The 25,540-nt window shown below is 44.2% G+C and overlaps 1 protein-coding gene across 3 annotated transcripts in view; it reads left to right on the top strand.

Annotated features, from left to right (window-relative positions):
* Positions 1-2,044: 2,044 nt before the first annotated feature.
* MTX2 (metaxin 2) overlaps positions 2,045-25,540 on the top strand; it is a 60,115-nt gene continuing 36,619 nt past the window's right edge. Inside the window, exon 1 of one of the 3 annotated variants that reach the window (XM_048869599.2) lies at positions 2,045-2,215. In XM_048869599.2, the coding sequence (XP_048725556.1) occupies positions 2,176-2,215 (40 nt within the window). In that variant the 5' untranslated portion in view covers positions 2,045-2,175. The remainder of the gene's footprint in view (positions 2,216-25,540) is intronic. The other 2 variants (XM_048869600.2, XM_048869601.2) reach the window with 2 other exon arrangements.

The following is a 25,540-nucleotide window of genomic DNA, read 5'->3' on the forward strand; positions in this document are numbered from 1 at the left end:
ACAAGTACTCCTTTTCTTTTTGCGAATACAGACTAACACGGCTGTTACTCTGAAACCAGCTTTTACTACATCAACTTCTGTTGGTCAGAGACAATTTTTGAAACTTAAGCCTTGTCTACACTGCCCCTTACAGCGCTGAAACTTTCTTCGCTCAGGGGTGTGAATAACCTCCCCGCCCCGGGTGATGCAAGTTTCAGCACTTTAAAGTGGCCGTGTAGACAGTGCACCAGTGCTGGGAGCTAGTCCCCTCACAAAGGTGGTTTTATTAGTGTGGAGAAAGCTCTCAGCACTCTGCTGGAACTACACAGCCATGTTGAAGCGCTGCCATGGCAGCGCTTTAACATCGGCTGTGTAGACATACCCTTACACAGAGCTCTTCTTCAGGTCTGGGTCTTTGCTGACTAAGGACAACTGACTGTGAGTGGGTTGTGACATATTCAAAGGACATATAGTTTCACACCTCAAGGTGGGAAACTAAGGCAAAGTACAGTGCCCAGTGTACTGTGGGCAGGTGTTTGCCATGGCTACATGCTTTTGAATCATGGTGGTGGTGTTTTCCCAAATTAATGCTGGGTTTGTAAGTGGGGAAGTACTGCTTCTTAGAGGTATTGCCCAGGGTAGTGTTTAGTTTTCCCAGATTACTGGGTGGAGGCTGAAGCCAGTTCAGTTTTCTATTAAGACGATCCCCTAGATATTGAACCTGGCCTTTGTTGCTGCCAATGCCATCTGAAACAAGGGTTACATTTCCCCAGACCTGAAGAAGAGCTCTGTATAAGGTCAAAAGCTTGTCACTTTGATCCAATGAAAGATATTACCTCACCCATCTTGTCTCTCTAATATCCTGGGACCAACATGGGTACAACAACATTGCATACAAAATAAGGCTCACAATGCAGTTAGTGACTGATCCCCAGGTATATGGAGCCACTGCGTAGGATGGGGCCTAATGTGGTATTTGATCCAGATACATCCAAGAACTACAAGACTGAGGGTGCACAGTGTGTTTGAGGTTTGATTCCCAGTCCATGGGAGCCTCTGCCCAGCACAGGGCTGTACCGTGTGGGGGGTTTGATCCCCAGTCTATGGGAGCCTCTGCCGAGCACAGGCCTCTGTAATGTGTGGGGGTTTGATCCCAAGTCCATGGGAGCGTCTTCCCAGCACGGGGCTGTATGGTGTGTGTGGGGGGATGGGGGGTGTTGATCTCTGGCCCATGGGATCCTCCGCCCAACAAGGAGCTGTACAGTGTGTGTGTGTGTAGGGTTGATCCCCAGTCCATGGAATCCTCCGCCCAGCACGGGGCTATACAGTGTGTGTGTGTAGGGTTGATCCCCAGTCCATGGGATCCTCCGCCCAGCACGGGGCTGTACAGTGTGTGTGTGTGTGTGTGTGTGTGTGTAGGGTTGATCCCCAGTCCATGGGATCCTCCGCCCAGCACGGGGCTGTACAGTGTGTGTGTGTGTGTGTGTGTGTAGGGTTGATCCCCAGTCCATGGGATCCTCCGCCCAGCATGGGGCTGTACAGTGTGTGTGTGTAGGGTCGATCCCCAGTCCATGGGATCCTCCGCCCAGCACGGGGCTGTACAGTGTGTGTGTGTAGGGTCGATCTCCAGTCCATGGGATCCTCCGCCCAGCACGGGGCTGTACAGTGTGTGTGTGTGTGTAGGGTTGATCCCCAGTCCATGGGATCCTCCGCCCAGCACGGGGCTGTACAGTGTGTGTGTGTGTGTGTGTGTGTAGGGTTGATCCCCAGTCCATGGGATCCTCCGCCCAGCACGGGGCTGTACAGTGTGTGTGTGTGTGTAGGGTTGATCCCCAGTGTAGGACAGGTGCTGGCTGCCGCCTGGGTCATGCTCATAGCGCCGCGTCGGTGCCATTGCGGGAAGGGGGCTCTGCCCCCCGGGGACTCCGAGTTCTTCGCTGCGGGGCTCCCGGCGGCAGCGGCCTGCCCTGCTCGGAGCGGCGGGGGATGGGGGCCGGCCCAGCGCGGCCTCCGCCGCCCCGGGGAGAGAGCTGCGGGAGGGGCGGGCCGGGAGGCGGAGCGGGCCCCGGATGCACTTGCCCCGGCGCTGCGAGGCCGGCTCCCAGTTCCTGTGCGTGCCCTTAACCTTGCGGGGCTGCCACTGGTGCCTCCTGGCGCGGCCGGGACCTGCGGAGCGCGCGTGGCCCGGAGGGGATCATGTCTCTGGTGGCGGAAGCGTTTGTGACTCAAATAGCAGGTAAGGGGCGGGCAGGAGAGGGCGGCGTGGTGGACGGGGCGGGGGAGTAGGAGAGAGTCGGAGGAGAGGGATACGGGGTGGCAGAGGGGGGATGGGTGCGTGGGGTGGGGGCTGGAGCGGGCCGGGGGCAGGCAGGGCTCAGAGCGGGGCCTGGGACTAGCAAGGGGGGAGGGAGCGGGGTGCAAAAGCCAGTGGGCCCGGCCCAGCTCCCCATACCCAGAGAGCCCAGCCATCCTGGCGTCAGGCTCTTGTCGAGTATTGGCACGCCTTGTAAGCAGTGTCAGTAAATGTTACCTGCGTGGTGACCATGTTATTGATGATGCTGTCTGAGGTAGTTTTGCTGTGGTGTTTAAAGAGCTGGATTATTTATTGCAGTAACTATACTACGTGGCATTGTGTGGTATCCCACTGTATATGTTATGCCTTGGAAATGTTGTCATGCAAACCTCAGAGTGTTTAATAGCCTGATGTCAACAACATGTGTATCCTACAGTGTCAGATTACAATGGTAAACACATATCACATATTATTTGAATATCTTAGTGTGACTTGGTTGCCCTGCCACCCCAAAAAGTGTTATGTTATATTTTTTTTAACTTGCTAGGCCATTTTCCTCCATCAGAAGTTGAAGTTTATTTGTATCTTATAGAGGCCAACTTTCTGCTCTTTCTTATTTTTCCTCTTCATTTTCTAAAGATACATACAATTTGACACTTGTTACCAAAATATTAAGTTCAAGTTCCAAAATCATTTTATTTTGATTTCTAGAAATGCTAAAATGGTGCCCATCTATACGTTGTAGTTGCCCTTGACATTTAACTGCAGCAATTATAGATACCTACCACAAATTCCCCTTCCCCCCTCAATGATTCCTCATACATAACATAGGAATGGCCCTACTGGGTCAGACCAAAGGTCCAGCTAGCCCAGTATTCTGTCTTCCAACAGTGGCCAGTGCCAGGTGCCCAAAGGGAATGAACAGAACAGGTAATGATCAAGTGATCCATCCCCTGCTGCTCATCCCCAGCTTCTGGCAAGGAGAGGCTAGGAACCCCATTCCTGCCCATCCTGGCTAATAGCCATTGGTGGACCTATCATCCATGAATTTATCTAGTTCTTTTTTGAACCCTATTATGGTCTTGGCCTTCACAACATCTTCTGGCAAGGAGTTCCACAGGTTGACTGTCCGCTGTGTGAAGAAATACTTCTATTTATTTGTTTTAAACCTGCCGCCTACTAATTTCATTTGGTGACCCCTAGTTCTTGTGTTATGAGAAGGAATAAACAACACTTCCTGTCAAGGTTCCTCCCCCACTCTGAACTCTAGGGTACAGATGTGGGGACCTGCATGAAAAACCTCCTAAGCTTATCTTTACCAGCTTAGGTCAAAACTTCCCCAAGGTACAAAATATTACACCCGTTATCCTTGGAATGGCCGCTACCACCACCAAACAATTACTGGTTACTGGGGAAGAGCTGTTTGGACGCGTCTGTCCCCCCAAAATACTTCCCAAAACCTTGCACCCCACTTCCTGGACAAGGTTTGGTAAAAAGCCTCACCAATTTGCCTAGGTGACTACAGACCCAGACCCTTGGATCATAAGAACAATGAACAATCCTCCCAACACTTGCACCCCCCCTTTCCTGGGAAATGTTGGATAAAAAGCCTCACCAATTTGCATAGGTGACCACAGACCCAAACCCTTGGATCTGAGAACAATGAAAAAGCATTCAGTTTTTACAAGAAGACTTTTAATAAAAAATAGAAGTAAATAGAAATAAAGGAATCCCCCCTGTAAAATCAGGATGGTAGATATCTTACAGGGTAATTAGATTCAAAACATAGAGAACCCCTCTAGGCAAAACCTTAAGTTACAAAAAAGACACACAGACAGAAATAGTTATTCTATTCAGCACAATTCTTTTCTCAGCCATTTAAAGAAATCATAATCTAACACATACCTAGCTAGATTACTTACTAAAAGTTCTAAGACTCCATTCCTGTTCTGTCTCTGGCAAGAGCAGCACACAGACAGACACAAACCCTTTGTTTGTCTCCCTCCTCCCAGCTTTTGAAAGTATCTTGTCTCCTCATTGGTCATTTTGGTCAGGTGCCAGCGAGGTTACCTTTAGCTTCTTAACCCTTTACAGGTGAGAGGAGCTTTCCCCTGGCCAGGAGGGATTTCAAAGGGGTTTACCCTTCCCTTTATATTTATGACACGCCCCCCAAATCTCAGCTAGGGTGAAACACTGGCTGGGATTTCTTCCTGGAGCTCTAGGAAAAACAGAGTTAATAAGACACATGCATCTTTAAATATACTACCAAGTACATAAAGACTAACAATATTTTCCACATCTCAAGGACGATTTTAACCAGTTGATTCTGGGAAACTTTCACGGGAGAGTGCATCAGCCACTTTGTTAGAAGCTCCTGAGATGTGTTGGACGTCGAAATCAAAATCTTGGAGAGCTAAACTCCACCGAAGAAGTTTTTTGTTAGTTTCCTTGACGGTGTGAAGCCACTTCAGTGCAACATGGTCGGTTTGCAGGTGGAAACGCCGTCCCCAAACATATGGGCGTAGCTTTTCCAGAGCGTAGACAATGGCGTAACATTCTTTTTCAGTGACTGACCAGTTGCTTTCCCTCTCAGACAGTTTTTTGCTGAGAAACACTACAGGGTGGAATTCTTGATCAGGTCCTTTCTGCATTAAAACTGCTCCCACACCACGCTCGGATGCATCTGTGGTTACTAGGAACGGTTTGTCAAAGTCTGGGGCCCTTAGTACAGGGTCAGACATGAGTGTCGCTTTAAGCTTGTTAAAGGCCTTCTGACACTTTCCGGTCCACTGAACAGCATTTGGCTGTTTCTTTTTGGTTAGGTCTGTCAGTGGGGCAGCGATTTGGCTGTAGTGCGGTACAAATCGTCTGTAATAACCGGCCAAGCCTAAGAAGGATTGAACCTGTTTCTTTGACTTTGGGACAGGCCACTTTTGGATAGCATCCACTTTGGCCTGTAGGGGGCTGATAGTTCCTTGACCCACCTGGTGTCCAAGGTAAGTCACTCTGTTTAGGCCTATTTGACACTTCTTAGCCTTAACAGTTAGTCCTGCCTCCCTTATGCGCTCAAGGACTTTTTGTAGATGTTCCAGGTGGTCTGCCCAGGAATCCGAAAATATGGCCACGTCGTCAAGGTAGGCGACTGCATATTCTCCTAATCCCGCTAGGAGACCATCTACAAGTCTTTGGAAAGTGGCGGGTGCATTTCGCAGCCCGAAAGGGAGTACATTAAATTCATACAGCCCGAGATGTGTGATGAAGGCTGACCTTTCCTTGGCAGATTCATCTAGTGGTACCTGCCAGTACCCCTTGGTTAAGTCCAAGGTAGAGATGAACTGGGCCCGTCCCAGTTTCTCTAATAGTTCATCTGTGCGTGGCATTGGATAGTTGTCTGGGCGAGTTACAGCATTTAGCTTACAGTAGTCCACGCAAAAACGTATTTCCCCATCTGGTTTGGGAACTAGAACCACTGGAGATGCCCATGCACTTTCAGAGGGGCGGATTACCCCCATCTGTAACATATCCTGGATCTCCCGTTCTATAGCAGTTTTAGCTTGAGGAGACACCCGGTAAGGTTGGACCCTAATTGGGTGAGCATTACCTGTGTCAATGGAGTGGTATGCCCGTTCAGTCAGTCCTGGGGTGGCTGAGAACGTTGGCGCGTAGCTAGTGCACAGCTCCTGGATCTGCTGTCGCTGCATACGCCCAAGGGTCATGGAGAGGTTCACCTCTTCCACACCACCAGCACATTTCCCTTCGTAGTAAACACCTTCAGGCCACTCAGCGTCGTCTCCTCCCTGGGCTGTAAACTGACAAACCTTTAATTCTCTGGAATAAAAGGGCTTTAGAGAATTAATATGGTACACCTTAGGCTTCCGGTTGGAGGTGGGGAATGCTATGAGATAATTAACAGCTCCCAGGCGCTCCTGGACCGTGAATGGCCCTTCCCACGATGCTTCCATTTTATGGGCCTGGAGCGCCCTTAAGACCATGACCTGGTCTCCTACTTTGAAGGACCGCTCTCTGGCATGTTTATCATACCAGGCTTTTTGCTCTTTTTGAGCATCCTGTAAGTTTTCTCTAGCAAGGGCTAAAGAGGTTCGGAGGGTGTTTTGTAGGTTGGTTACAAAGTCCAGAATGTTAGTTCCTGGAGAAGGTGTAAATCCCTCCCATTGCTGCTTCACCAACTGCAATGGCCCCTTAACCTCACGGCCATATACAAGTTCAAATGGGGAAAACCCTAAACTGGGATGTGGTACAGCTCTGTAGGCAAAGAGCAACTGCTGCAATACTAGGTCCCAATCATTGGAGTGCTCATTTACGAATTTACGTATAATGGCCCGCAAAGTTCCATTAAACTTCTCCACCATGCCATTTGTTTGATGGTGGTAAGGAGTGGCAACCAAGTGATTTACCCCATGAGCTTCCCAAAGGTTTTTCATAGTTCCTGCCAGGAAATTAGTCCCTGCATCGGTGAGGATGTCGGAGGGCCAACCTACCCTGGCAAAAATGTCTGCTAGTGCCTGGCACACACTTTTAGCCCTGGTGTTGCTTAGAGCTACTGCTTCCGGCCATCGGGTGGCAAAATCCATGAAAGTCAGTATGTACTGCTTTCCTCTGGGTGTCTTTTTCGGAAAAGGACCCAGAATATCCACAGCTACTCGCTGAAATGGAACTTCAATGATGGGGAGTGGCTGGAGAGGGGCTTTGACCTGGTCTTGGGGTTTTCCCACTCTTTGGCACACCTCACAAGACTGGACATAGGTAGAAACATCCTTGCCCATTCCCTCCCAGTGGAATGACCCCCCCAAACGGTCTTTGGTCCTGTTCACCCCAGCATGGCCACTAGGGTGATCATGGGCTAAGCTCAAGAGCTTGGCCCGGTATTTAGTTGGAACTACCAACTGTCTCTGAGGATGCCAGTCTTCCTGGTGTCCACCAGAAAGAGTTTCCTTGTATAAAAGTCCTCTTTCTACAACAAACCTGGATCGATTAGAAGAGCTGAGAGGCGGTGGGTTGCTCCGTGCCGCCGTCCAAGCTCTCTGGAGGCTTTCATCTGCTTCCTGTTCGGTCTGGAACTGTTCCCTTGATGCTGGAGACATCAGTTCCTCATGGGATTGTGGACCTAGGCTTGGTCCCTCTGGAAGCGATATAGGGGATGGAGCGGTTTCTGTTGATTGTGAACCGCTCTCCGCTGGTGCACTATGTTGGGATTCAGGCTCCGGCTGAGCCTCTTGGGTCGGGTTATCGGCTGCTGCCAGTTCAGGTTCGGTGGGGCCCTCTGTTGTTGAGGTTGCAAGTACTGGATTCAGTGCTGACACGGGGTCTGGTGTTGGTTGTTCGGCTGGTTCCGGTTCTAGGACTGGTTCCGTCTGGGTCTCTGGGACTGGATCCACTACTGCTGTTGCAGACATTGGCCTGGGGTCCGGGTCCATCACCTCTGACTGGGTCCTGATAGAAGTTTCCGGAACAGAGCTAGGCCTCACGGCTTGTTTAGCCTGGCTGCGGGTGACCATTCCCACCCTCTTGGCCTGCTTCACATGATTGGCCAAGTCCTCCCCCAACAGCATGGGGATGGGATAATCATCATAGACTGCAAAAGTCCACATTCCTGACCAGCCCTTGTACTGGACAGGTAAGTTGGCTGTAGGCAAATTGAAAGAGTTGGACTTGAAGGGTTGAATCGTCACTTGGATCTCTGGGTTGATTAAATTGGGGTCCACTAAGGAAGCATGGATAGCTGACACTTGTGCTCCGGTGTCCCTCCACGCGGTGACCTTCTTCCCGCCCACACTCACAGTTTCCCTCCGCTCCAAGGGTATCTGGGAGGTATCTGGGCCTGTGGACCTCTGGTGTGATTCCGGTGCAATGAACTGTAATCTGTTGGGGTTCTTGGGGCAGTTGGCCTTTACATGCCCCAGCTCGTTACACTTAAAACATCGTCCAGCTGACGGGTCACTGGGGCGAGGAGGGTTGCTGGAGAATGGGGTGGTGGGACGATAAGGGGTCTGGAGGGTTCTTTGGGAGGTAGGTGGGGCTTTGGGCGGCCCCCGGTAATAGGGTGTGGTCTGGGGTGGTCCCTTCTGGTCTCCGCTCCAACTGCGACCAGTTTTCTTCTTCTCTGCCACCTCCACCCATCTGGCTCCAATCTCTCCTGCCTCAATTACAGTTTTGGGTTTCCCATCTAGGATGTATCTTTCTATTTCCTCAGGAACACCCTCTAAGAATTGTTCCATTTGCATTAGGAAGGGCAAATTTACTGGAGATTCAACACTTGCTCCCGATATCCAGGCATCCCAATGTTTCACAATGTGGTAGGCATGTCGGGTAAATGACACGTCTGGTTTCCACCTTAGGGCTCTGAACCTCCGACGAGACTGCTCGGGTGTTATCCCCATTCTGACTCTTGCCTTGGATTTAAACAGTTCATACTTGTTCATGTGTTCTTTAGGCATTTCAGCTGCCACCTCAGCTAAGGGTCCACTGAGCTGCGGCCTCAGCTCTACCATGTATTGGTCAGCAGAGATGTTGTACCCAAGGCAGGCCCTTTCGAAGTTTTCTAGGAAGGCCTCAGTATCATCACCTGCCTTGTAGGTGGGGAACTTTCTGGGATGGGAAGTGGTACCTGGAGAAGGATTGCTAGGGTTTGTTGGTATATTCTGCTGGGCCTTTATCTTCTCCATCTCCTCCACATACTTCCTCTCTTTTTCCTTCTCCTCCAGTTCTTTGTCCCTCGCTTCCATAGCTCTCCTGTGAGCAGCCGCTTGGTGTTGTTCTGCTTCTCTCGCTGCCTCCCTTTCTTGTTCCTTCTTCAGCTGCATGAGTTCTATCTGTCTTTCATGTTCCCTTTGTCTTTCCTCAGCCTGAAATTTGGCTAATTCCAGCTGTAGTCGAGCTGAGGATTTGGTCATTCTAACCTCTCTGTTTTTAACTAACTTTACACCCGAGGTTTAGAAATAAACAAATAAAACTTGGCTGTAAAATTTTGCTGTGCTGCAATAGAATACCTATTCTCTGATAGTGATTGTCAGCCTACAGAAAAAGACAATTCCCTTGTCTCTGCTCTGGGCCCAAATTAAAGCAAAAAACCTCCAACTGTTTGGAAACCTGCTTACCCAGCCCAAAGAAAAAGCAAATGGGTAGAACACACACCCCCTATTTACTTTTAGGAAGAAAAGAAAAAAAAAAAAAAACAATGGGTTGGAAGACTGTGAATTTCCCTGCAGGAGTTAAGTACCCTGCCTCCAGGCAAAAAAACCTGCAATTCACAAGATAATCCCCTTTTGTCTCTGCTTGGCCAAAGTTTCAAAGCTGCTTTCTGGACTTTCTTTCCAAAGAAAAAAAAATTTCCTTTTTAAACTCTGTATTTCTAGTTCAAAAAATCTCAACTGGATCTCAAATGATTTCAGGTTAATCCCACCACTGTGCCACCATGTCATTGTTCCTCCCCCACTCTGAACTCTAGGGTACAGATGTGGGGACCTGCATGAAAAACCTCCTAAGCTTATCTTTACCAGCTTAGGTCAAAACTTCCCCAAGGTACAAAATATTACACCCGTTATCCTTGGAATGGCCGCTACCACCACCAAACAATTACTGGTTACTGGGGAAGAGCTGTTTGGACGCGTCTGTCCCCCCAAAATACTTCCCAAAACCTTGCACCCCACTTCCTGGACAAGGTTTGGTAAAAAGCCTCACCAATTTGCCTAGGTGACTACAGACCCAGACCCTTGGATCATAAGAACAATGAACAATCCTCCCAACACTTGCACCCCCCCTTTCCTGGGAAATGTTGGATAAAAAGCCTCACCAATTTGCATAGGTGACCACAGACCCAAACCCTTGGATCTGAGAACAATGAAAAAGCATTCAGTTTTTACAAGAAGACTTTTAATAAAAAATAGAAGTAAATAGAAATAAAGGAATCCCCCCTGTAAAATCAGGATGGTAGATATCTTACAGGGTAATTAGATTCAAAACATAGAGAACCCCTCTAGGCAAAACCTTAAGTTACAAAAAAGACACACAGACAGAAATAGTTATTCTATTCAGCACAATTCTTTTCTCAGCCATTTAAAGAAATCATAATCTAACACATACCTAGCTAGATTACTTACTAAAAGTTCTAAGACTCCATTCCTGTTCTGTCTCTGGCAAGAGCAGCACACAGACAGACACAAACCCTTTGTTTGTCTCCCTCCTCCCAGCTTTTGAAAGTATCTTGTCTCCTCATTGGTCATTTTGGTCAGGTGCCAGCGAGGTTACCTTTAGCTTCTTAACCCTTTACAGGTGAGAGGAGCTTTCCCCTGGCCAGGAGGGATTTCAAAGGGGTTTACCCTTCCCTTTATATTTATGACACTTCCTTATCTACTTTCTCTACACCAGTCATGATTTTATAGACCTCAATCATATCTCCCCTTTGCCGTCTCTTTTCCAAGCTGAAAAGTCCCAGGTTTATTAATCTCTCCTCAAACAGAAGCCATTCCATATCCCTAATAATTTTTGTTGCCCTTTTCTGAACCTTTTCCAATTCCAGTATATCTTTTTTGAGATGGGGAGACCCCATCTTCACAGAGTGTTCAAGATGTGGGCGTACCATGGATTTATGTAGAGGCAACATGATATTTTCTGTTCTATTATCTATCCCTTTCTTAGTTATTCTCAGCATTCTGTTCGCTTTTTTGACTGCTGCTGCATGTTGAGAGGATGTTTTCAGAGAACTACGCACAATGACTCCAAGATCTCTTTCTTGAGTCGTAACAGCTAATTTAGACCCCATCATTTTATATGTATAGTTGGGATTATGCTTTCCAGTATGCATTACTTTGCATTTATCAACATTAAATTTAATCTGCCATTTTGTTGCCCAGTCACCCAGTTTTGAGAGATCCTTCTGTAGCTCTTCTCAGTCTGCCTGGGTCTTAACTATCTTTAGTAATTTTGTATCATCTGCAAATTTTGCCACCTCACTGTTTACCCCTTTTTCCAGATCGTTTATGAATTGTTGAATAGGACTGGTCCCAGAACAGACCCCTGGGGGACACCACTATTTACCTCTTTCTATTCTGAAAACTGACCATTTATACCTACCCTTTGTTTCCTATCTTTTAACCAGTTACCAATCCATGAGAGCACCTTCCCCCTTATCCCGTGGCAGCTTACTTCACGTAAGAGCCTTTGGTGAGGGACTTTGTCAAAGGCATTCTGAAAATCTAAGTACACTATATCCACTGGATCCCCTTGGTCCACATGCTTGTTGACGCCCCCAGAGAATTCTAGTAGATTGGCGAGGCATGATTTCTCTTTACTAAAACCATGTTGACTCTTACTCAACAAATTATGTTCATCTAGATGTCTGACAATATTGTTCTCTCCTCCACCACCCCTTTCCCCCCGTTTTGGGTGGGGAGATAACTTTTTTGGAGTGGGAGACCTGAAATCTTGCAGATGCCATGGGAAGCAAGTCTAAGGGGAAAAACTATTGAAGACAGTTGGCAGCTTTTCAAAGAGACATTACTATGAGCAAACTATCCCACTGCGTAGGAAAGATAGGAAGTATGACAAGAGACCACCCTGGCTTAACCAGGAGATCTTCAATGATCTAAAAATCAAAAAGGAGTCGTACAAAAAGTGGAAAGTAGGTCAAATTACAAAGGATGAATATAAAAAAATAACACAAGTACGTAGGCACAAAATGAGATCAAACTAGCTAGAGACATAAAGGGTAACAGGAAAGCATTCTACGAATACATTAGAAGCAAGAGGAAGACCAAGGACAGGGTAGGCCTGTTACTCAATGAGGGGAGGAAAACAATAACAGAAAATGTGGAAATGGCAGAGGTGCTTAATTACTTCTTTGTTTCAGTTTTCGCCAAGAAGGTTGGTGGTAGTTGGATGTCTAACAGTGAATGCCAGTGAAAATGAAGTAGGATCAGAGGCTAAAATAGGGAAAGAGCAAGTTAAATATTACTGAGACAAATTAGATGTCTTGAAGTCACCAGGGTCTGATGAAATGCATCCTAGAATACTCAAGGAGCTGACCGAGGAGATATCTGAGCCATTAGCAATTATCTTTGAAAAGTCATGGAAGACAGGAGAGATTCCAGAAGAGTGGAAAAGGGCAAATATAGTGCCCATCTATAAAAAGGGAAATAAGGACAACCCAGGGAATTACAGACTAGTCAGCTTAACTTCAGTATCTGGAAAGATAATGGAGCAAACAATTAAGCAATCAGTTTGCAAAAATTTAGAAGATAATAAGGTGATAAGTAACAGTCAGCATGGATTTGTCAAGAACAAATTGTGTCAAACCAACCTGGTAGCTTTCTTTGACGGGGTAACAAGCTTTGTGGATGGTGGGAAGAGGTAGATGTGGTATATCTTGACTTTAGTAAAGCTTTTGAAACTGTATCACATGACCTTCTCATAAACAAACTAGGGAAATGCAACCTAGATGGAGCTCCTATAAGGTGGGTGTATAACTGGTTGGAAAACTGTTCCCAGTGGTTCACAGTCATGCTGGAAGGGCATAACGAGTGGGGTGCTGCAGGGATCCATTCTGGGTCTGGTTCTGTTCAATATCTTCATCAGTGATTTAGATAATGGCATAGAGAGTACACTTATAAAGTTTGCGGATAATACCAAGTTGGGAGGAGTTGCAAGTGCTGTGGAGGATAGAATTATAATTCAAAATGATCTGGACAAACTGGAGAAATGGTCTGAAGTAAATAGGATGAAATTCAATTAGGACAAATGCAAAATACTCCACTTAGGAAGGAACAGTCAGTTGCACACATACAAAATGGGAAATGACTGCCTGGGAAGGAGTACTGCAGAAAGGGATCTGTAGGTCATAGTGGACCACAAGCTAATATGAGTCAACAGTGTAACACTATTTCAAAAAAAGCGAACATCATTCTCGGATGTATTAGCCGCAGTGTTGTAAGCAAGACACGAGAAGTAATTCTTCTGCTCTATTCCGTGCTGTTTAGGCCTCAACTAGAGTATTGTGTCCAGTTCTGGGTGCCACATTTCAGGAAAGATGTGGACAAATTGGAGAAAGTCCAGAGAAGAGCAACACAAATGATTACAGGTCTTAAAACATGACCTGTGAGGAAAGATTGAAAAACTTGGGTTTGTTTAGTCTGGTAAAGAGAAGACTGAGAGGGGGACATGATAACAGTTTTCAGGTACCTAAAAGGTTGTTACAAGGAGGAGGCAGAAGAGTTGTTCTTCTTAACCTGTGAGGATAGAACAAGAAGCAATGGTCTTAAATTGCAGCAAGGGAGGTTTAGGTTGGAGATTAGGAAAAACTTCCTAATTGTCAGGGTGGTTAAGCACTGGAATAAATTGCCTAGGGAGTTGTGGAATCTCCATCATTAGAGATTTTTAAGAGCAGGTTAGACAAACACCTGTGAGGGATGGTCTAGATAATACTTAGTCCTGCCATGAGTGCAGGGGACTGGACTAGATGACCTTTTAAGGTCCCTTCCAGTCCTATGATTCTATGATATTTAGTCTTTTTCCAGATGAGAATGTCTTGGTCAAATTAGAAGTTAGTCAGGCAAGTTGTTCTTCAGTTTTATATAGGGATTTGTGGAAAATATGGTTATATGACTCTGCAAATGGCTGAATAACTCTCCTCTTAGCTAAGGTGTTGCATAAAACTCAGCAAATGAATTCCTTAGATGTCCACCTTCCTGCTGTCTTCTGTAGCTTCATTGATTTTTAAGGCCAGAAAAGACTTAAGATGATCTAGTCTGATCTCCAGCATAACACAGGACATAGAATTTTACCAAGTGAAATTTTTCAAGACCATAACTTCTAGCAGATCTACAGTGCATTGGTTGGAAACCCATCAACTTTGATTAAAAACTTCAACCGGTGGAGAATCCACCACATACCTAGGTAAGTTAATGGTTAATTACACTTATTGTTAAAAATGTGTACCTTATTTCTAGTCTGAATTTGTCCAGCTTCTCTGTCCAGCTCATTAATCTAGCTCGCAAAGGCGTAACAAAATCTAAAGAGCCCTCTACAGTCTATTGAACCTTATTCTATAAAACAAACTTATGACCTGACCTCTGCTTTGTCGGAAAATGCTCAGTGTCAAAGCACTTATCTGGCCTTAAAATAATAGACGTTTCAGCCATAAAAAACTGAAGGAGGGATAGCTCGGGGGTGGGAGGGGGAGAGATAGTTCAGTTGCGGGAGGGATAGCTCAGTGGTTTGAGAATTGGTCCGCTAAACCCAGGGTTGTGAGTTCAATCCTTGAGGGGGCCATTTAGGGATCTGGGGCAAAAATTGGGGATTGGTCCTGCTTTGAGCAGGGGGTTGGACTAGATGACCTCTTGAGGTCCCTTCCAACCCTGATATTCTATGATTCTAGTTTTCATAGCTGATCTACATTGCAGACCGTACAGTTATAGACTGAAAGTAAATGAAAACAGAAAATCTTCCAGTATGAACAAAATAAGTATTTTTGGAGATTAACTCATGCAGTATCTTGGCCAATATCCATTACATTTCTTAGCTTTCCCAAGAAGTTACTCACCTTGAGCCAGTGGGCTGGGGAGGGAGGGAAGCTATTGGACACTAGAGGTTCTACCGAATGGACTCCTCAAAAGTGGGTGTGCCTCACCTTGCCTGTTGCCCCAGAACCTTGTAGTAAAGATACATCACTAGGATCAAGTATATGGCATGAATTGGAATCACAAACTCAAATTGCCTCACAGTACCTTCTCTTGAATAGGCTACATAGAAAGTGACACTGATGATTATAAATCGTAGTGTCAAAAGGGGGATTATGTTGGATCATATTAAAGAAGTTCTGTATTAAAATCACAAATGAGTTAGATTCCCTATAGTTTAAATTCCAGGGTATTACTAATTAAGAGGTCTCTTGGTTTTTGGTACTGTTTCTCTCCCTCTTTGTGTGAAACTTGCAAGCTGCTAATTGTGTTAGTACATTCTAAGACAGAGTCTCTTCTCAAAGCAATTCTTTGTAACAACCACTACTCACACAGAGAGAGACTCAGAGCAATACTCTGTAACAACAGAAACAGCACCCAGAGACTCCCCGCCCTTTTGTTGTATTCATCTCGCTTTGTTAACAATTGTGATTAAAATAGAGATAGAGGACGTGTGTGGATGGAGATTAGGATTTGGTGTGGATAATAACTGAATGATCAGGGAGGTGCCAGCCTAAGAATCCAGTGACCATCTGCTGAAGAAGGCGTCAAGTGGAAATAACCAGAGGACCCCCGGAGAGCAGACTGGAATCCACTCAACAGCCTCAAGGATGGGAGAACCAAAGAACAAGATAACATCTGGCAGCACGGAGCCGTCAGGAATGTGTCATCTGCTGATTGATTCAGCAACAGCATGATGAAGCAATTCCCATAGCCTGGCATAGGAAGAAATTCCTATAAAAATGGACTCTAGAAAGTGAGAACTTTGGGGTCTGATTCTGCAAACCAACTTCCAGGAGCATCAGATGAGCATCTGACAAGGCCCTGCTCCCTCATGTCCAGGCCACCTGGCCAGTGGCTTGGCATGAGCAACTCTAAGGCTGGTAACTATGATAACAACCTTGCAGAACCTCTGTGTGTGTGTGTGTGTATATGTATGTGAATGTGTGTGTATATATATATATATATATATATGAATGAATGTGTGAATAAATGAGAGATTGAATGGAATGTTATAGCTATAACTAACTGCTTACTATGATTCTTTCTGTATTCACAATAAATGTGGCATTTTGCCTTTTCCCCTTTAATAAGATCCTGCTGGTTTTTATTTTATTGGTATAACACATTACATTTCTTAGCTTTCCCAAGAAGTTACTCAGTAAACAGGGCCCCAGGGTATTACTTTAGTAATGTAGTATTTTAGAAGAGGCGATTTTTTTTAAAAAAAATAAAAATAGTCAAATATGCTCCAGTGCATACTGTGTGCTGAGCAACCTGAAGAGATGAAGTACAGTTTCTCATTCTTATGCCAAAGACAAGCAGTTGTGCACACACATAAGAATAGGTTTCAGAGTAACAGCCGTGTTTAGTCTGTATTTGTAAAAAGAAAAGGAGTACTTGTGGCACCTTAGAGACTAACCAATTTATTTGAGCATGAGCTTTCGTGAGCTACAGCTCACTTCATCAGATGCATACCGTGGAAACTGTAGCAGACTTTATATATACACAGAGAATATGAAACAATACCTCCTCCCACCCCACTGTCCTGCTGGTTATAGCTTATCTAAAGTGATCATCAGGTGGGCCATTGTGCTGGAAATGGCCCACCTGATGATCACTTTAGATAAGCTATTACCAGCAGGACAGTGGGGTGGGAGGAGGTATTGTTTCATATTCTCTGTGTATATATAAAGTCTGCTACAGTTTCCACGGTATGCATCTGATGAAGTGAGCTGTAGCTCACGAAAGCTCATGCTCAAATAAATTGGTTAGTCTCTAAGGTGCCACAAGTACTCCTTTTCTTTTTACACATAAGAATATGTTTTTGAGGGTGAAAAAAGTGCTATATTAGAAAGAATACCATTTTAAAATTATGATTGCTTTAAAATGTCCTTATTTTCTACGTCTCCATTTGTGAGTACTGGTTTCCTATTATGCATTCATGGAAATGTAATCATGACTAAGAATTTTTTACATTAGTAATAAAAATGAAATTTGATTGTTTTCATGAACAGGACCCTCTATTATTAGCCAATCATTTTGTCATGGCAATTCCAATTAACTCTAACTGCCCTAGCAATATAGCAGCCATAAAACATGGCTTTTTTACATGTGCACTTAAATAGAATCAGCCCAGCATAGTTTATTTTCTAGAAATGTATTAGAAGCAGAGGATTTTTTTCTGTCAAGGAATGTGTCATAACTTCTCAGAGGATGTCGACTTTTTAAAGTACTGCCTATCCTCCACTTTACCATACTTCATGCATTCCCATCAAGACAGTGGGTACAGCATCTCATACTTAATCACTTGACCACATGCTTGAATACCTGCAATATTTCAGCAGACTGGTTAATGGTAATTTCTTAAGGGCTCTGTGTGAGTTGTGTCCATTTGAACATGCACGGGCTGAAATTGTGGAAAAGCAGCATCACTTGCCCCATAACCTCAGCCGTGCTAAACACAATGCCATCAACAGCCTCAGGAACAACTCTGACCTCATAATCAAAAAGGCTGACAAAGGAGGTGCTGTTGTCATCATGAATAAGTTGGAATATGAACAAGAGGCTGCTAGACGGCCCTCTAACTCCACATTCTACAGGCCATTATCCTCTGATCCCACTGAGGAATACCAAAAGAAACTATATCATCTGCTCAAGAAACTCCCCAAAAAAGCACAGGAACAGGTCTGTAAGGACACATGCCTAGAACCCCAACCAGGAGTATTCTTTTTGCTACCCAAGATCCATAAACCTGGAAATCCTGGATGCTCCATCATCTCAGGCATTGGCACCCTAACAGCAGGATTGTGTGACTATGTGGACTCTCTCCTCAGGCCCTACTCTACCAGCACTCCCAGCTATCTGCGAGACACCACTGACTTCCCGAGGAAACTACAATCCATCGATGATCTTCCAGAAAACACCATCCTGGCTGCTATGAATGCAGAAGCCCTCTACGCAGACATTCCACACAAAGATTGACTACAAGCTATCAGGAACAGTATCCATGATGATGTCCTGGCAAACCTGGTGGCTGAACTTTGTGACTTTGTGTTCACCCACAACTATTTCACATTTGGGGAGAATGTATACCTTCAAGTCAGCAGCACTGCTATGGGTTCCCGCATGGCCCCACAGTATGCCAACATTTTTATGGCTGACTTAGAACAATGCTTCCTTAGCTCTTGTCCCCTAACGCCCCTACTCTGCTTGCACTACATTGATGACATCTTCATCATCTGGACCCATGGGAAAGAAGCCCTTGAGGAATTCCACCATGATTTCAACAATTTCCATCCCACCATCAACCTTAGCCTGGACCAATCCACACAAGCGGTCCATTTCCTGGACACTACAGTGCTAATAAGCGATGGTCACATAAACACCACCCTATACCGGAAACCTACTGACCACTATACTTACCTACATGCCTCCAGCTTCCATCCAGGACACACCATACGATCCATTGTCTACAGCCAAGCTCTACGATACAACCACATTTGCTCCAACCCCTCAGACAGAGACAAACACCTACAAGATCTCTATCAAGCATTCTTAAAATTACAGTACCCACCTGCTGAAGTGAAAAAACAGATTGACAGAGCCAGAAGAGTACCGAGAAATCACCTACTACAGGACAGGCCCAACGAAGAAAATAACAGAACGCCACTAGCCATCAGCTTCAGCCCCCAACTAAAACCTCTCCAGCTCATCATCAAAGATCTACAACCTATCCTGAAAGACGATCCCCCACTCTCACAAATCTTGGGAGACAGACCAGTCCTCGCTTACAGACAGCCCCCCAACCTGAAGCAAATACTCACCACACAACAAAAACACTAACCCAGGAACCTATCCTTGCAACAAAGCCCGATGCCAATTGTGTCCACATATCTATTCAGGGGACACCATCATAGGACGTAATCACATCAGCCACACATCAGAGGCTCGTTCACCTGCACATCTACCAATGTGATATATGCCATCATGTGCCAGCTGTGCCCTTCTGCTATGTACATTGGCCAAACTGGGCAGTCTCTATGCAAAAGAATAAATGGACACAAATCTAACATCAGGAATCATAACATTAAAAAACCAGTAGGAGAACACTTCAATCTCTCGTCACTCAGTAACAGACTTAAAGGTGGCAGTTTTGCAACAGAAAAGCTTCAAGAACAGACTCCAATGAGAAACTGCCGAACTCAAATTATTTGCAAACTAGATACCATTAACTTGGGATTGAATAGAGACTGGGAGTGGCTGGGTCATTACACAAATTGAATCATGTTAAGTATCCTCACACCTTCTTGTCAACTGTCTGAAATGGGCCATCTTGATTATCACTACAAAAGTTTTTTTCTCCTGCTGATAATAGCTCATCTTAATTAATTAGCCTCTTAGAGTTGGTATGGCAACCTCCACCTTTTCATGTTCTCTGTATGTGTATATATATCTTCTTACTATATGTTCCATTCTATGCATCTGATGAAGTGGGCTGTAGCCCATGAAAGCTTGTGCTCAGATAAATTTGTTAGTCTCTAAGGTGCCACGAGTACTTTTGTTCATTTGAACATGCTGAGTATAGTCTGCTGCTCTAATGCACTAATGATTAAATATAAAAAGATGAACAAATCATTTATGTGGAGTAAGAAGCTTTTTATGGTAATGTTGGCTGGGTAATGCTAAAACCATTCACTTATACTTTTCTCTTTTGAATATACAAGATATTGCTGCTGTAAGCTAGAGGAAAAATAACATTTTTCTGTAGCTTTATGAACTGTAAGTATAAAAGTTTCATGCATGGCAGATAGTGCATATGTAAACAGATTATAGTAATGCAAACCTATCTCTGAAATACATCCAACAATATATTCTCCCATAGATATGAAAGAGACCATATGCAGACTAATCCTGAATAAATCACAAAATAGCTACAAGGATAGTAATGAGTTCTTATAGCATTGGTAAGTTTTTTAGGAGCCCAGCTCTGAAATGGTATAAAATATTAATCTCTTAACTCAATCTGTTTTTGTGAGATATCAGATGCTGAAATCATCTAGAAAGACTATTGCAAAGATGGACAAAGAGTAGGGAGAAAAAGAACCTTTCCCAAGCACTGGTTCTAGACCAAGGATTGCTAATTGCTTGTGTGCTGTACCCAGCTTCTTAGGGTATGGCTACACTTGCAGATGTAGAGTGCTTTGAGTTAAACCAGCCTTCGGAGAGCGCAGTAGGGAAAGTGCTGCAGTCTGTCCACACTCACAGCTTCAAGAGCACTGGTGTGGCCACATTGCGGCACTTGCAGCAGCGTTGGGCACGGTGCATTATGGGCAGCTATCCCAGCATGCAAGTGACTGCAACTTGCTTTTCAAATGGGGTGGGGTGGGGTGGAGTGTGACAGGGAGTGTGTTGTGTGTATGTGGGGGGAGAGAGAGTGGGTTTTTTGGGGGCTGAGAGCATGTCAGCATGCTGTCTTGTAAGTTCAGACAGCAGCAGACCCTCCTCTACCCCCCCGCCTTTCTCTCTCACACACGGTATTCCACACTAATGGTTGCTTTGTCTCGGAGCAGATAAGCATGCCAGAAATGGAGCTTTCAAAGGACATATCTGCATTCCTACAGTGATTCAAAAACAATGACAAGAGTGGCCATTTGACTTAAGGGGATTATGGGACGTTTCCAGAGGCTGATCAGAGCGCAGTAATGAAACTCCTCATTCACACTGGCGCCGTGGTGCTCCAGCAGGGGTGCAGCAAACGTTATTCCGCTCGCTGAGGTGGAGTACCAGCAGCAGTGTAGCCGCGGAATCAGAGCACTCTACGTGCCTTGCCAGTGTGGACGGGTAGTGAGCTAGTGTGCCCGGGGTGCCTTTATTGCGCTGTAACTTGCAAGTGTAGCCAAGTCCTTAGTCTAATTGTAGTACTGGGGGAAATTTAATACAGTTTGAAAAACACGCTCCGTCTGCCTATATATATTTTACACTCCCAAAAAGTCTACCCCCGTGCAATAAAGGTGTGTGTAAAAATAAATTGTCTGTCTGCATCTTTTATGTATTAAGATGAACCATGATTTTGCTAATAATAAATATATAGAGAACAAAACTTGCCACATAAATTGTTCTTACAGATAAAAGTTCAAAGTCTAAATAATAATACAAAATGCCTTCTTAGTTGGTGTATAACAGAAATATGGATGTATATCATGTTAATAGTTCAAGCTTGTATGTTGCAAAAGTAGTTGTACTTGCTTCAAACTAGCTTTTAAGCAGTCTGTGCTGTAGTCAACATCAATGCAAGCTGTTTTAAAGGGGCACTGTCAAGTTAAATGTTATTTTTTTTAATAAACAGAACTTTTATAATTCTAACACCACCTTAGGCTAGTGTAGTTTCCATATGTTTTATAGCTGTGTTTGAGCTGATTGCCTGTCAAATCTCTTCTAGGTTAGGGGAGAAATAATTTACTTTCATTGTTTTGATACACTGTGTATTTCACTTGAGAGAGTCTTATTTCCTGATTTAAGAAGTAATACAATTACAGCTCATAAATGTAAAATGCTTCCGTAGTTGTTTCTGGATCCATTAAGACTAAGCAATCTTTCTCTAATTGGTATTTATTGTCTCATGTTTTCTGTTAAAGTAACAGCTTCTCTTGTCTCTTGACAGACAAACTTGATTACTTTTAAAAATATAATTATACATTTAACAGATGAAGGGAAGACAGTAGATATATTTCTGGATGTTAGTAACATTTTATACTCTCTTATTTGATATGATCTTATGAAAGCTTACTTGCAAAGTTAGGTTTTAGTTTTAAAATGGCTTGAATATGAACAGTGGCCGGTGAATTGAAAACTGACCGAAAGACTGCAACAAAGGTTAGTACAAGTCCAAAGTATTTTTAGAGTGAGTCCAGTAATTGCTCTGGGAAAGCATCAGGTTTTTCCCATCTCTCCCCCCAATTTCCTCCTTCTGCCCCTTGGGATAAATACATGCACTTCCCCATGAAAATCCCATTTTCTTTTTCCTTTCCTTTCCTCTCTTGAAACTAAAACAAATAGGTGTGTTTGTGGGAGAACTGGGACTCTATTGCTGCCATTCCAAGCTCCAGTGCTCTGGGCACTAAACAGATACCACATACCACTACACTGTTGGCACATTCCTTAGAGCGGCTTTTTAAAATTATAATGAAAGATACAGTAGTGTGCAAAGTTGCAGTGTGTGTATTGGAGGTGTAGGAAGCAGAGGAAAGCAGGGAAGAGAAGGTGTCCATTGGGATTCTATGGGGTTTGATCTTTAAATCCAGTCTTATTTAACATTTTTAATTATTAGAAGGGGGTATAAATAGCCTGTTAATCTGCACATTTAATTTTACTATGAACTGGAAGAAGGTGCTTATAACAGTCAAGACAAATAGTGCAAAATAGATCAGAGAAATTAGAAAATAACAAAATGAAATTGCAAATAATGTAGAGGGGAAAATGTAAGCCTTATTTGGGAGGGGGGGAAATTATTCATAACACAGGTATTGAATTGAAGGGTGAAACCTAATAGATAGAAATGCTGAAAGAGGTGGTAGGCTAATATGTCAAACCAAGGAATACCTTTCTAGCTGTTGTATCGCAAACTGGCATCCCTTCTGGAGTCCATAGGTAGGGATAGGTTTCAGTGGTAGCTGTGTTAGTCTGTATCAGCAAAAAGAACAAGGAGTCCTTGTGGCACCTTAGAGACTAACACATTTATTTGGGCATAAGCTTTCGTGGGCTAGAACCCACTTTATCAGATGTATGAAGTAAAAGATACAGAAGCAGGTATAAATACATGAAAGGATGTGGGTTGCTTTACCAAGTGTTAGATCAGTCTAACCATATAAATCAATTAACAGCAGGATACCAAGGGAGGAGAAATAACTTTTGAAGTGGTTAGAGAGTGGCTCATTACAGACAGTTGACAAGAAGGTGTGAGTAACAGTAGGGAGAAATTAGTATTGGGGAAATTAAGTTTAGTTTTTGTAATGACCCAACCACTCCCGGTCTTTATTCAGGACTAATCTGATGGTATCTAGTTTGCAAATTAATTCCCGTCTGCAGCTTCACATTGGAGTCTGTTTATGAAGTTTTTTTGTTGAAGAATTGCCACTTTGAGCTCTGTATTGAGTGACCAGAGAGATTGAAGTGTTCTCCTGCTGGCTTTTGAATGTTATGATTCCTGATGTCAGTTTTGTGTCCATTTATTCTTTTGTGTAGAGACTGTCCGATTTGGCCAATGTACATGGCAGAGGGGCATTGTAGGGGTGTTGCAAAGGTCTCTGATTTTACTGCACCTAGAATATTGTATTTGTTTTTGGGCACCTTATTACTAGAAAGATATTGACAAGTTGGAAGGTGTTCAGAAAAGAGCCCCCTGCTCGCCTCAAAAAATGATCAGGAGGCTGAAGACACTGATTTAAGAGGAAAGTTTAAAGTACGGTGAATGTAAATAACTTGGATAATAGATGACCAAGTTCCAATTCAGGTTGGTATTTAAGCATTTGAGTAGCCCCATTGATTTCATTGGGACACCTCACATGGTTAAAGTTACACACATGCCTAAGTACTTTGCTGAATCCTAGTAGCTCAAGGAGGGAGGGATAGCTCGGTGGTTTTAGCATTGGCCTGCTAAACCCGGGGTTGTGAGTTCAATCCTTGAGGGGGCCATTTAGGGATCTGGGGTAAAAAAAATTGGGGATTGGTCCTGCTTTGAGCAGGGGGTTGGACTAGATGACCTCTTGAGGTCCCTTCCAACCCTGATATTCTATGATAGTCAAAATGGGTCAGGTGACCTAAATCTAAGGCCAGGTCTACACTAAAAAGTTAAGTCAAGCGAGTTATGTCACTCAGGGGCATGAAAAATCCACACCCCGAGCAACATAGTTAAGCCAATCTAACCACCTTTGTACGCAGCGCTAGGTTGACAGAAGAATTCTTTTGTTGACCTAGCTACAGCCTCTTGGGGAGGTGGATTACCTACAGAACCCCAGCCATCGCTGTAGTGAGTGTCTACGCTGAAGCGCTGTGAGCTGCAGTTCTGCTGCTGTGCCACTGTAGCAGTGCAGGTGTAGATGTAGCCTAAAAGTAGTTGAAGGCTGTTCACATAAGGCAGGAAGATGATGTATTTAGAGTGGCAAAGGAAGGTATCGTGACCCGGGGGTGCCTGGGGTGTATCCCTCACTGGAAATGCCTAGGTCAGGGCAGGCTGCAAAAGAGAAAGCCGATACTCCCAAGACTGGTGGGTAACACTGAAGTTAAACTCCCCAACCGGTCACAAACTGTGCTTCTGATCCCCCATGCTGGTTATCAAGAAGCTAAAACAGAAATCACACAGCCCTCTTTATTGCATTCCAGTTCTCTGGCTCCCAGTCAGCACCTAGCTGACGTATAGTGAGAAGTTATTTTAGAAACTCTGCTCACATGTGCAAAATGTTCTTCTGATCCCAAAGGGTCAGCCATGTTGCCAGGTCAATATTAGGTTGGATCTTACCCAAACTACCATGCTGCCAGCCAATCCTTTAGTGCCTAAAACTAAAGGTTTATTATATAGAAAAAAGAAAAAACAAGAAGAGAGTTGTTAAATGATAAAGCACTCAAATATATACAGAGACTATCAAAATCCATATATCAGGTTCTTAGCAGTACTGGTGAGTTTGCTGGTTTGAAAGTCCCTCTGGAACACATCCACAGCTTGCATTGGTCATCCAGTCCTTTGTTCAGAGCTTCAGTCTGTAGAAAAGTTACTCCAGAGGTAAGAAGCAGGACTGAAGGCAAAATGGAGAAGATGCAGCTGCCCTTTATAGTCTTTTGCCATGCAGCTAGTATTTCCTACAGTGCTGATGCCAGTCTGTCTGGGGATGTCACCCAGATGCACAGCACAAGTTTGGGAATACAGATATACCACACATATCTATAACTTACAATACAAAGATGATGCAAACATATAAACAAGATTATCATCCTTGGTAAATTATAACATTTTCACAGATACCTTATGTGGCATATCTGGCGCACACATTGCAATTTTACAGTATTGGTATTCATGATATCCTAAAGTGACCCTCAGATTCCATACAGTGTCACAGGTATAACTAGGAGTTATGGAATTTCTTTGAGAGGGAGGATTTCACATGAATAGAACAAGTAATAGTATGTCATTTCTTGAGGATTTTCTTTATAAGTCCTCTTAAGTTGCCTAACCCTTTGTCCTCACTCCCAGGAAAACATATAGATTTTGTTTTAGGAGCTGCATTTATTTATTTATTTTTTATTTTATTTTAATTTTGACCTGGTTTTATCCTGACTGGTCTTAGGTCTTCAATCTTCATCCTGTCAGATACTCCTATGTGGTGCTGAGCATCCTCAATACCCATTGACTTCAAGTGAGAGATCATAGATCATAGAATCATAGAATATCAGGGTTGGAAGGGACCTCAGGAGATCATCTAGTCCAACCCCCTGCTCAAAGCAGGACCAATCCCCAATTTTTGATGTGGGTACTCAGCTCTAGTCAAAAGTTTTCAGTATTTTGTAGGGTCAACGCCCTACCCTT

This window comes from Caretta caretta, chromosome 11, assembly GCF_965140235.1.
Source record: "Caretta caretta isolate rCarCar2 chromosome 11, rCarCar1.hap1, whole genome shotgun sequence".
NCBI lineage: Eukaryota > Metazoa > Chordata > Testudines > Cheloniidae > Caretta > Caretta caretta.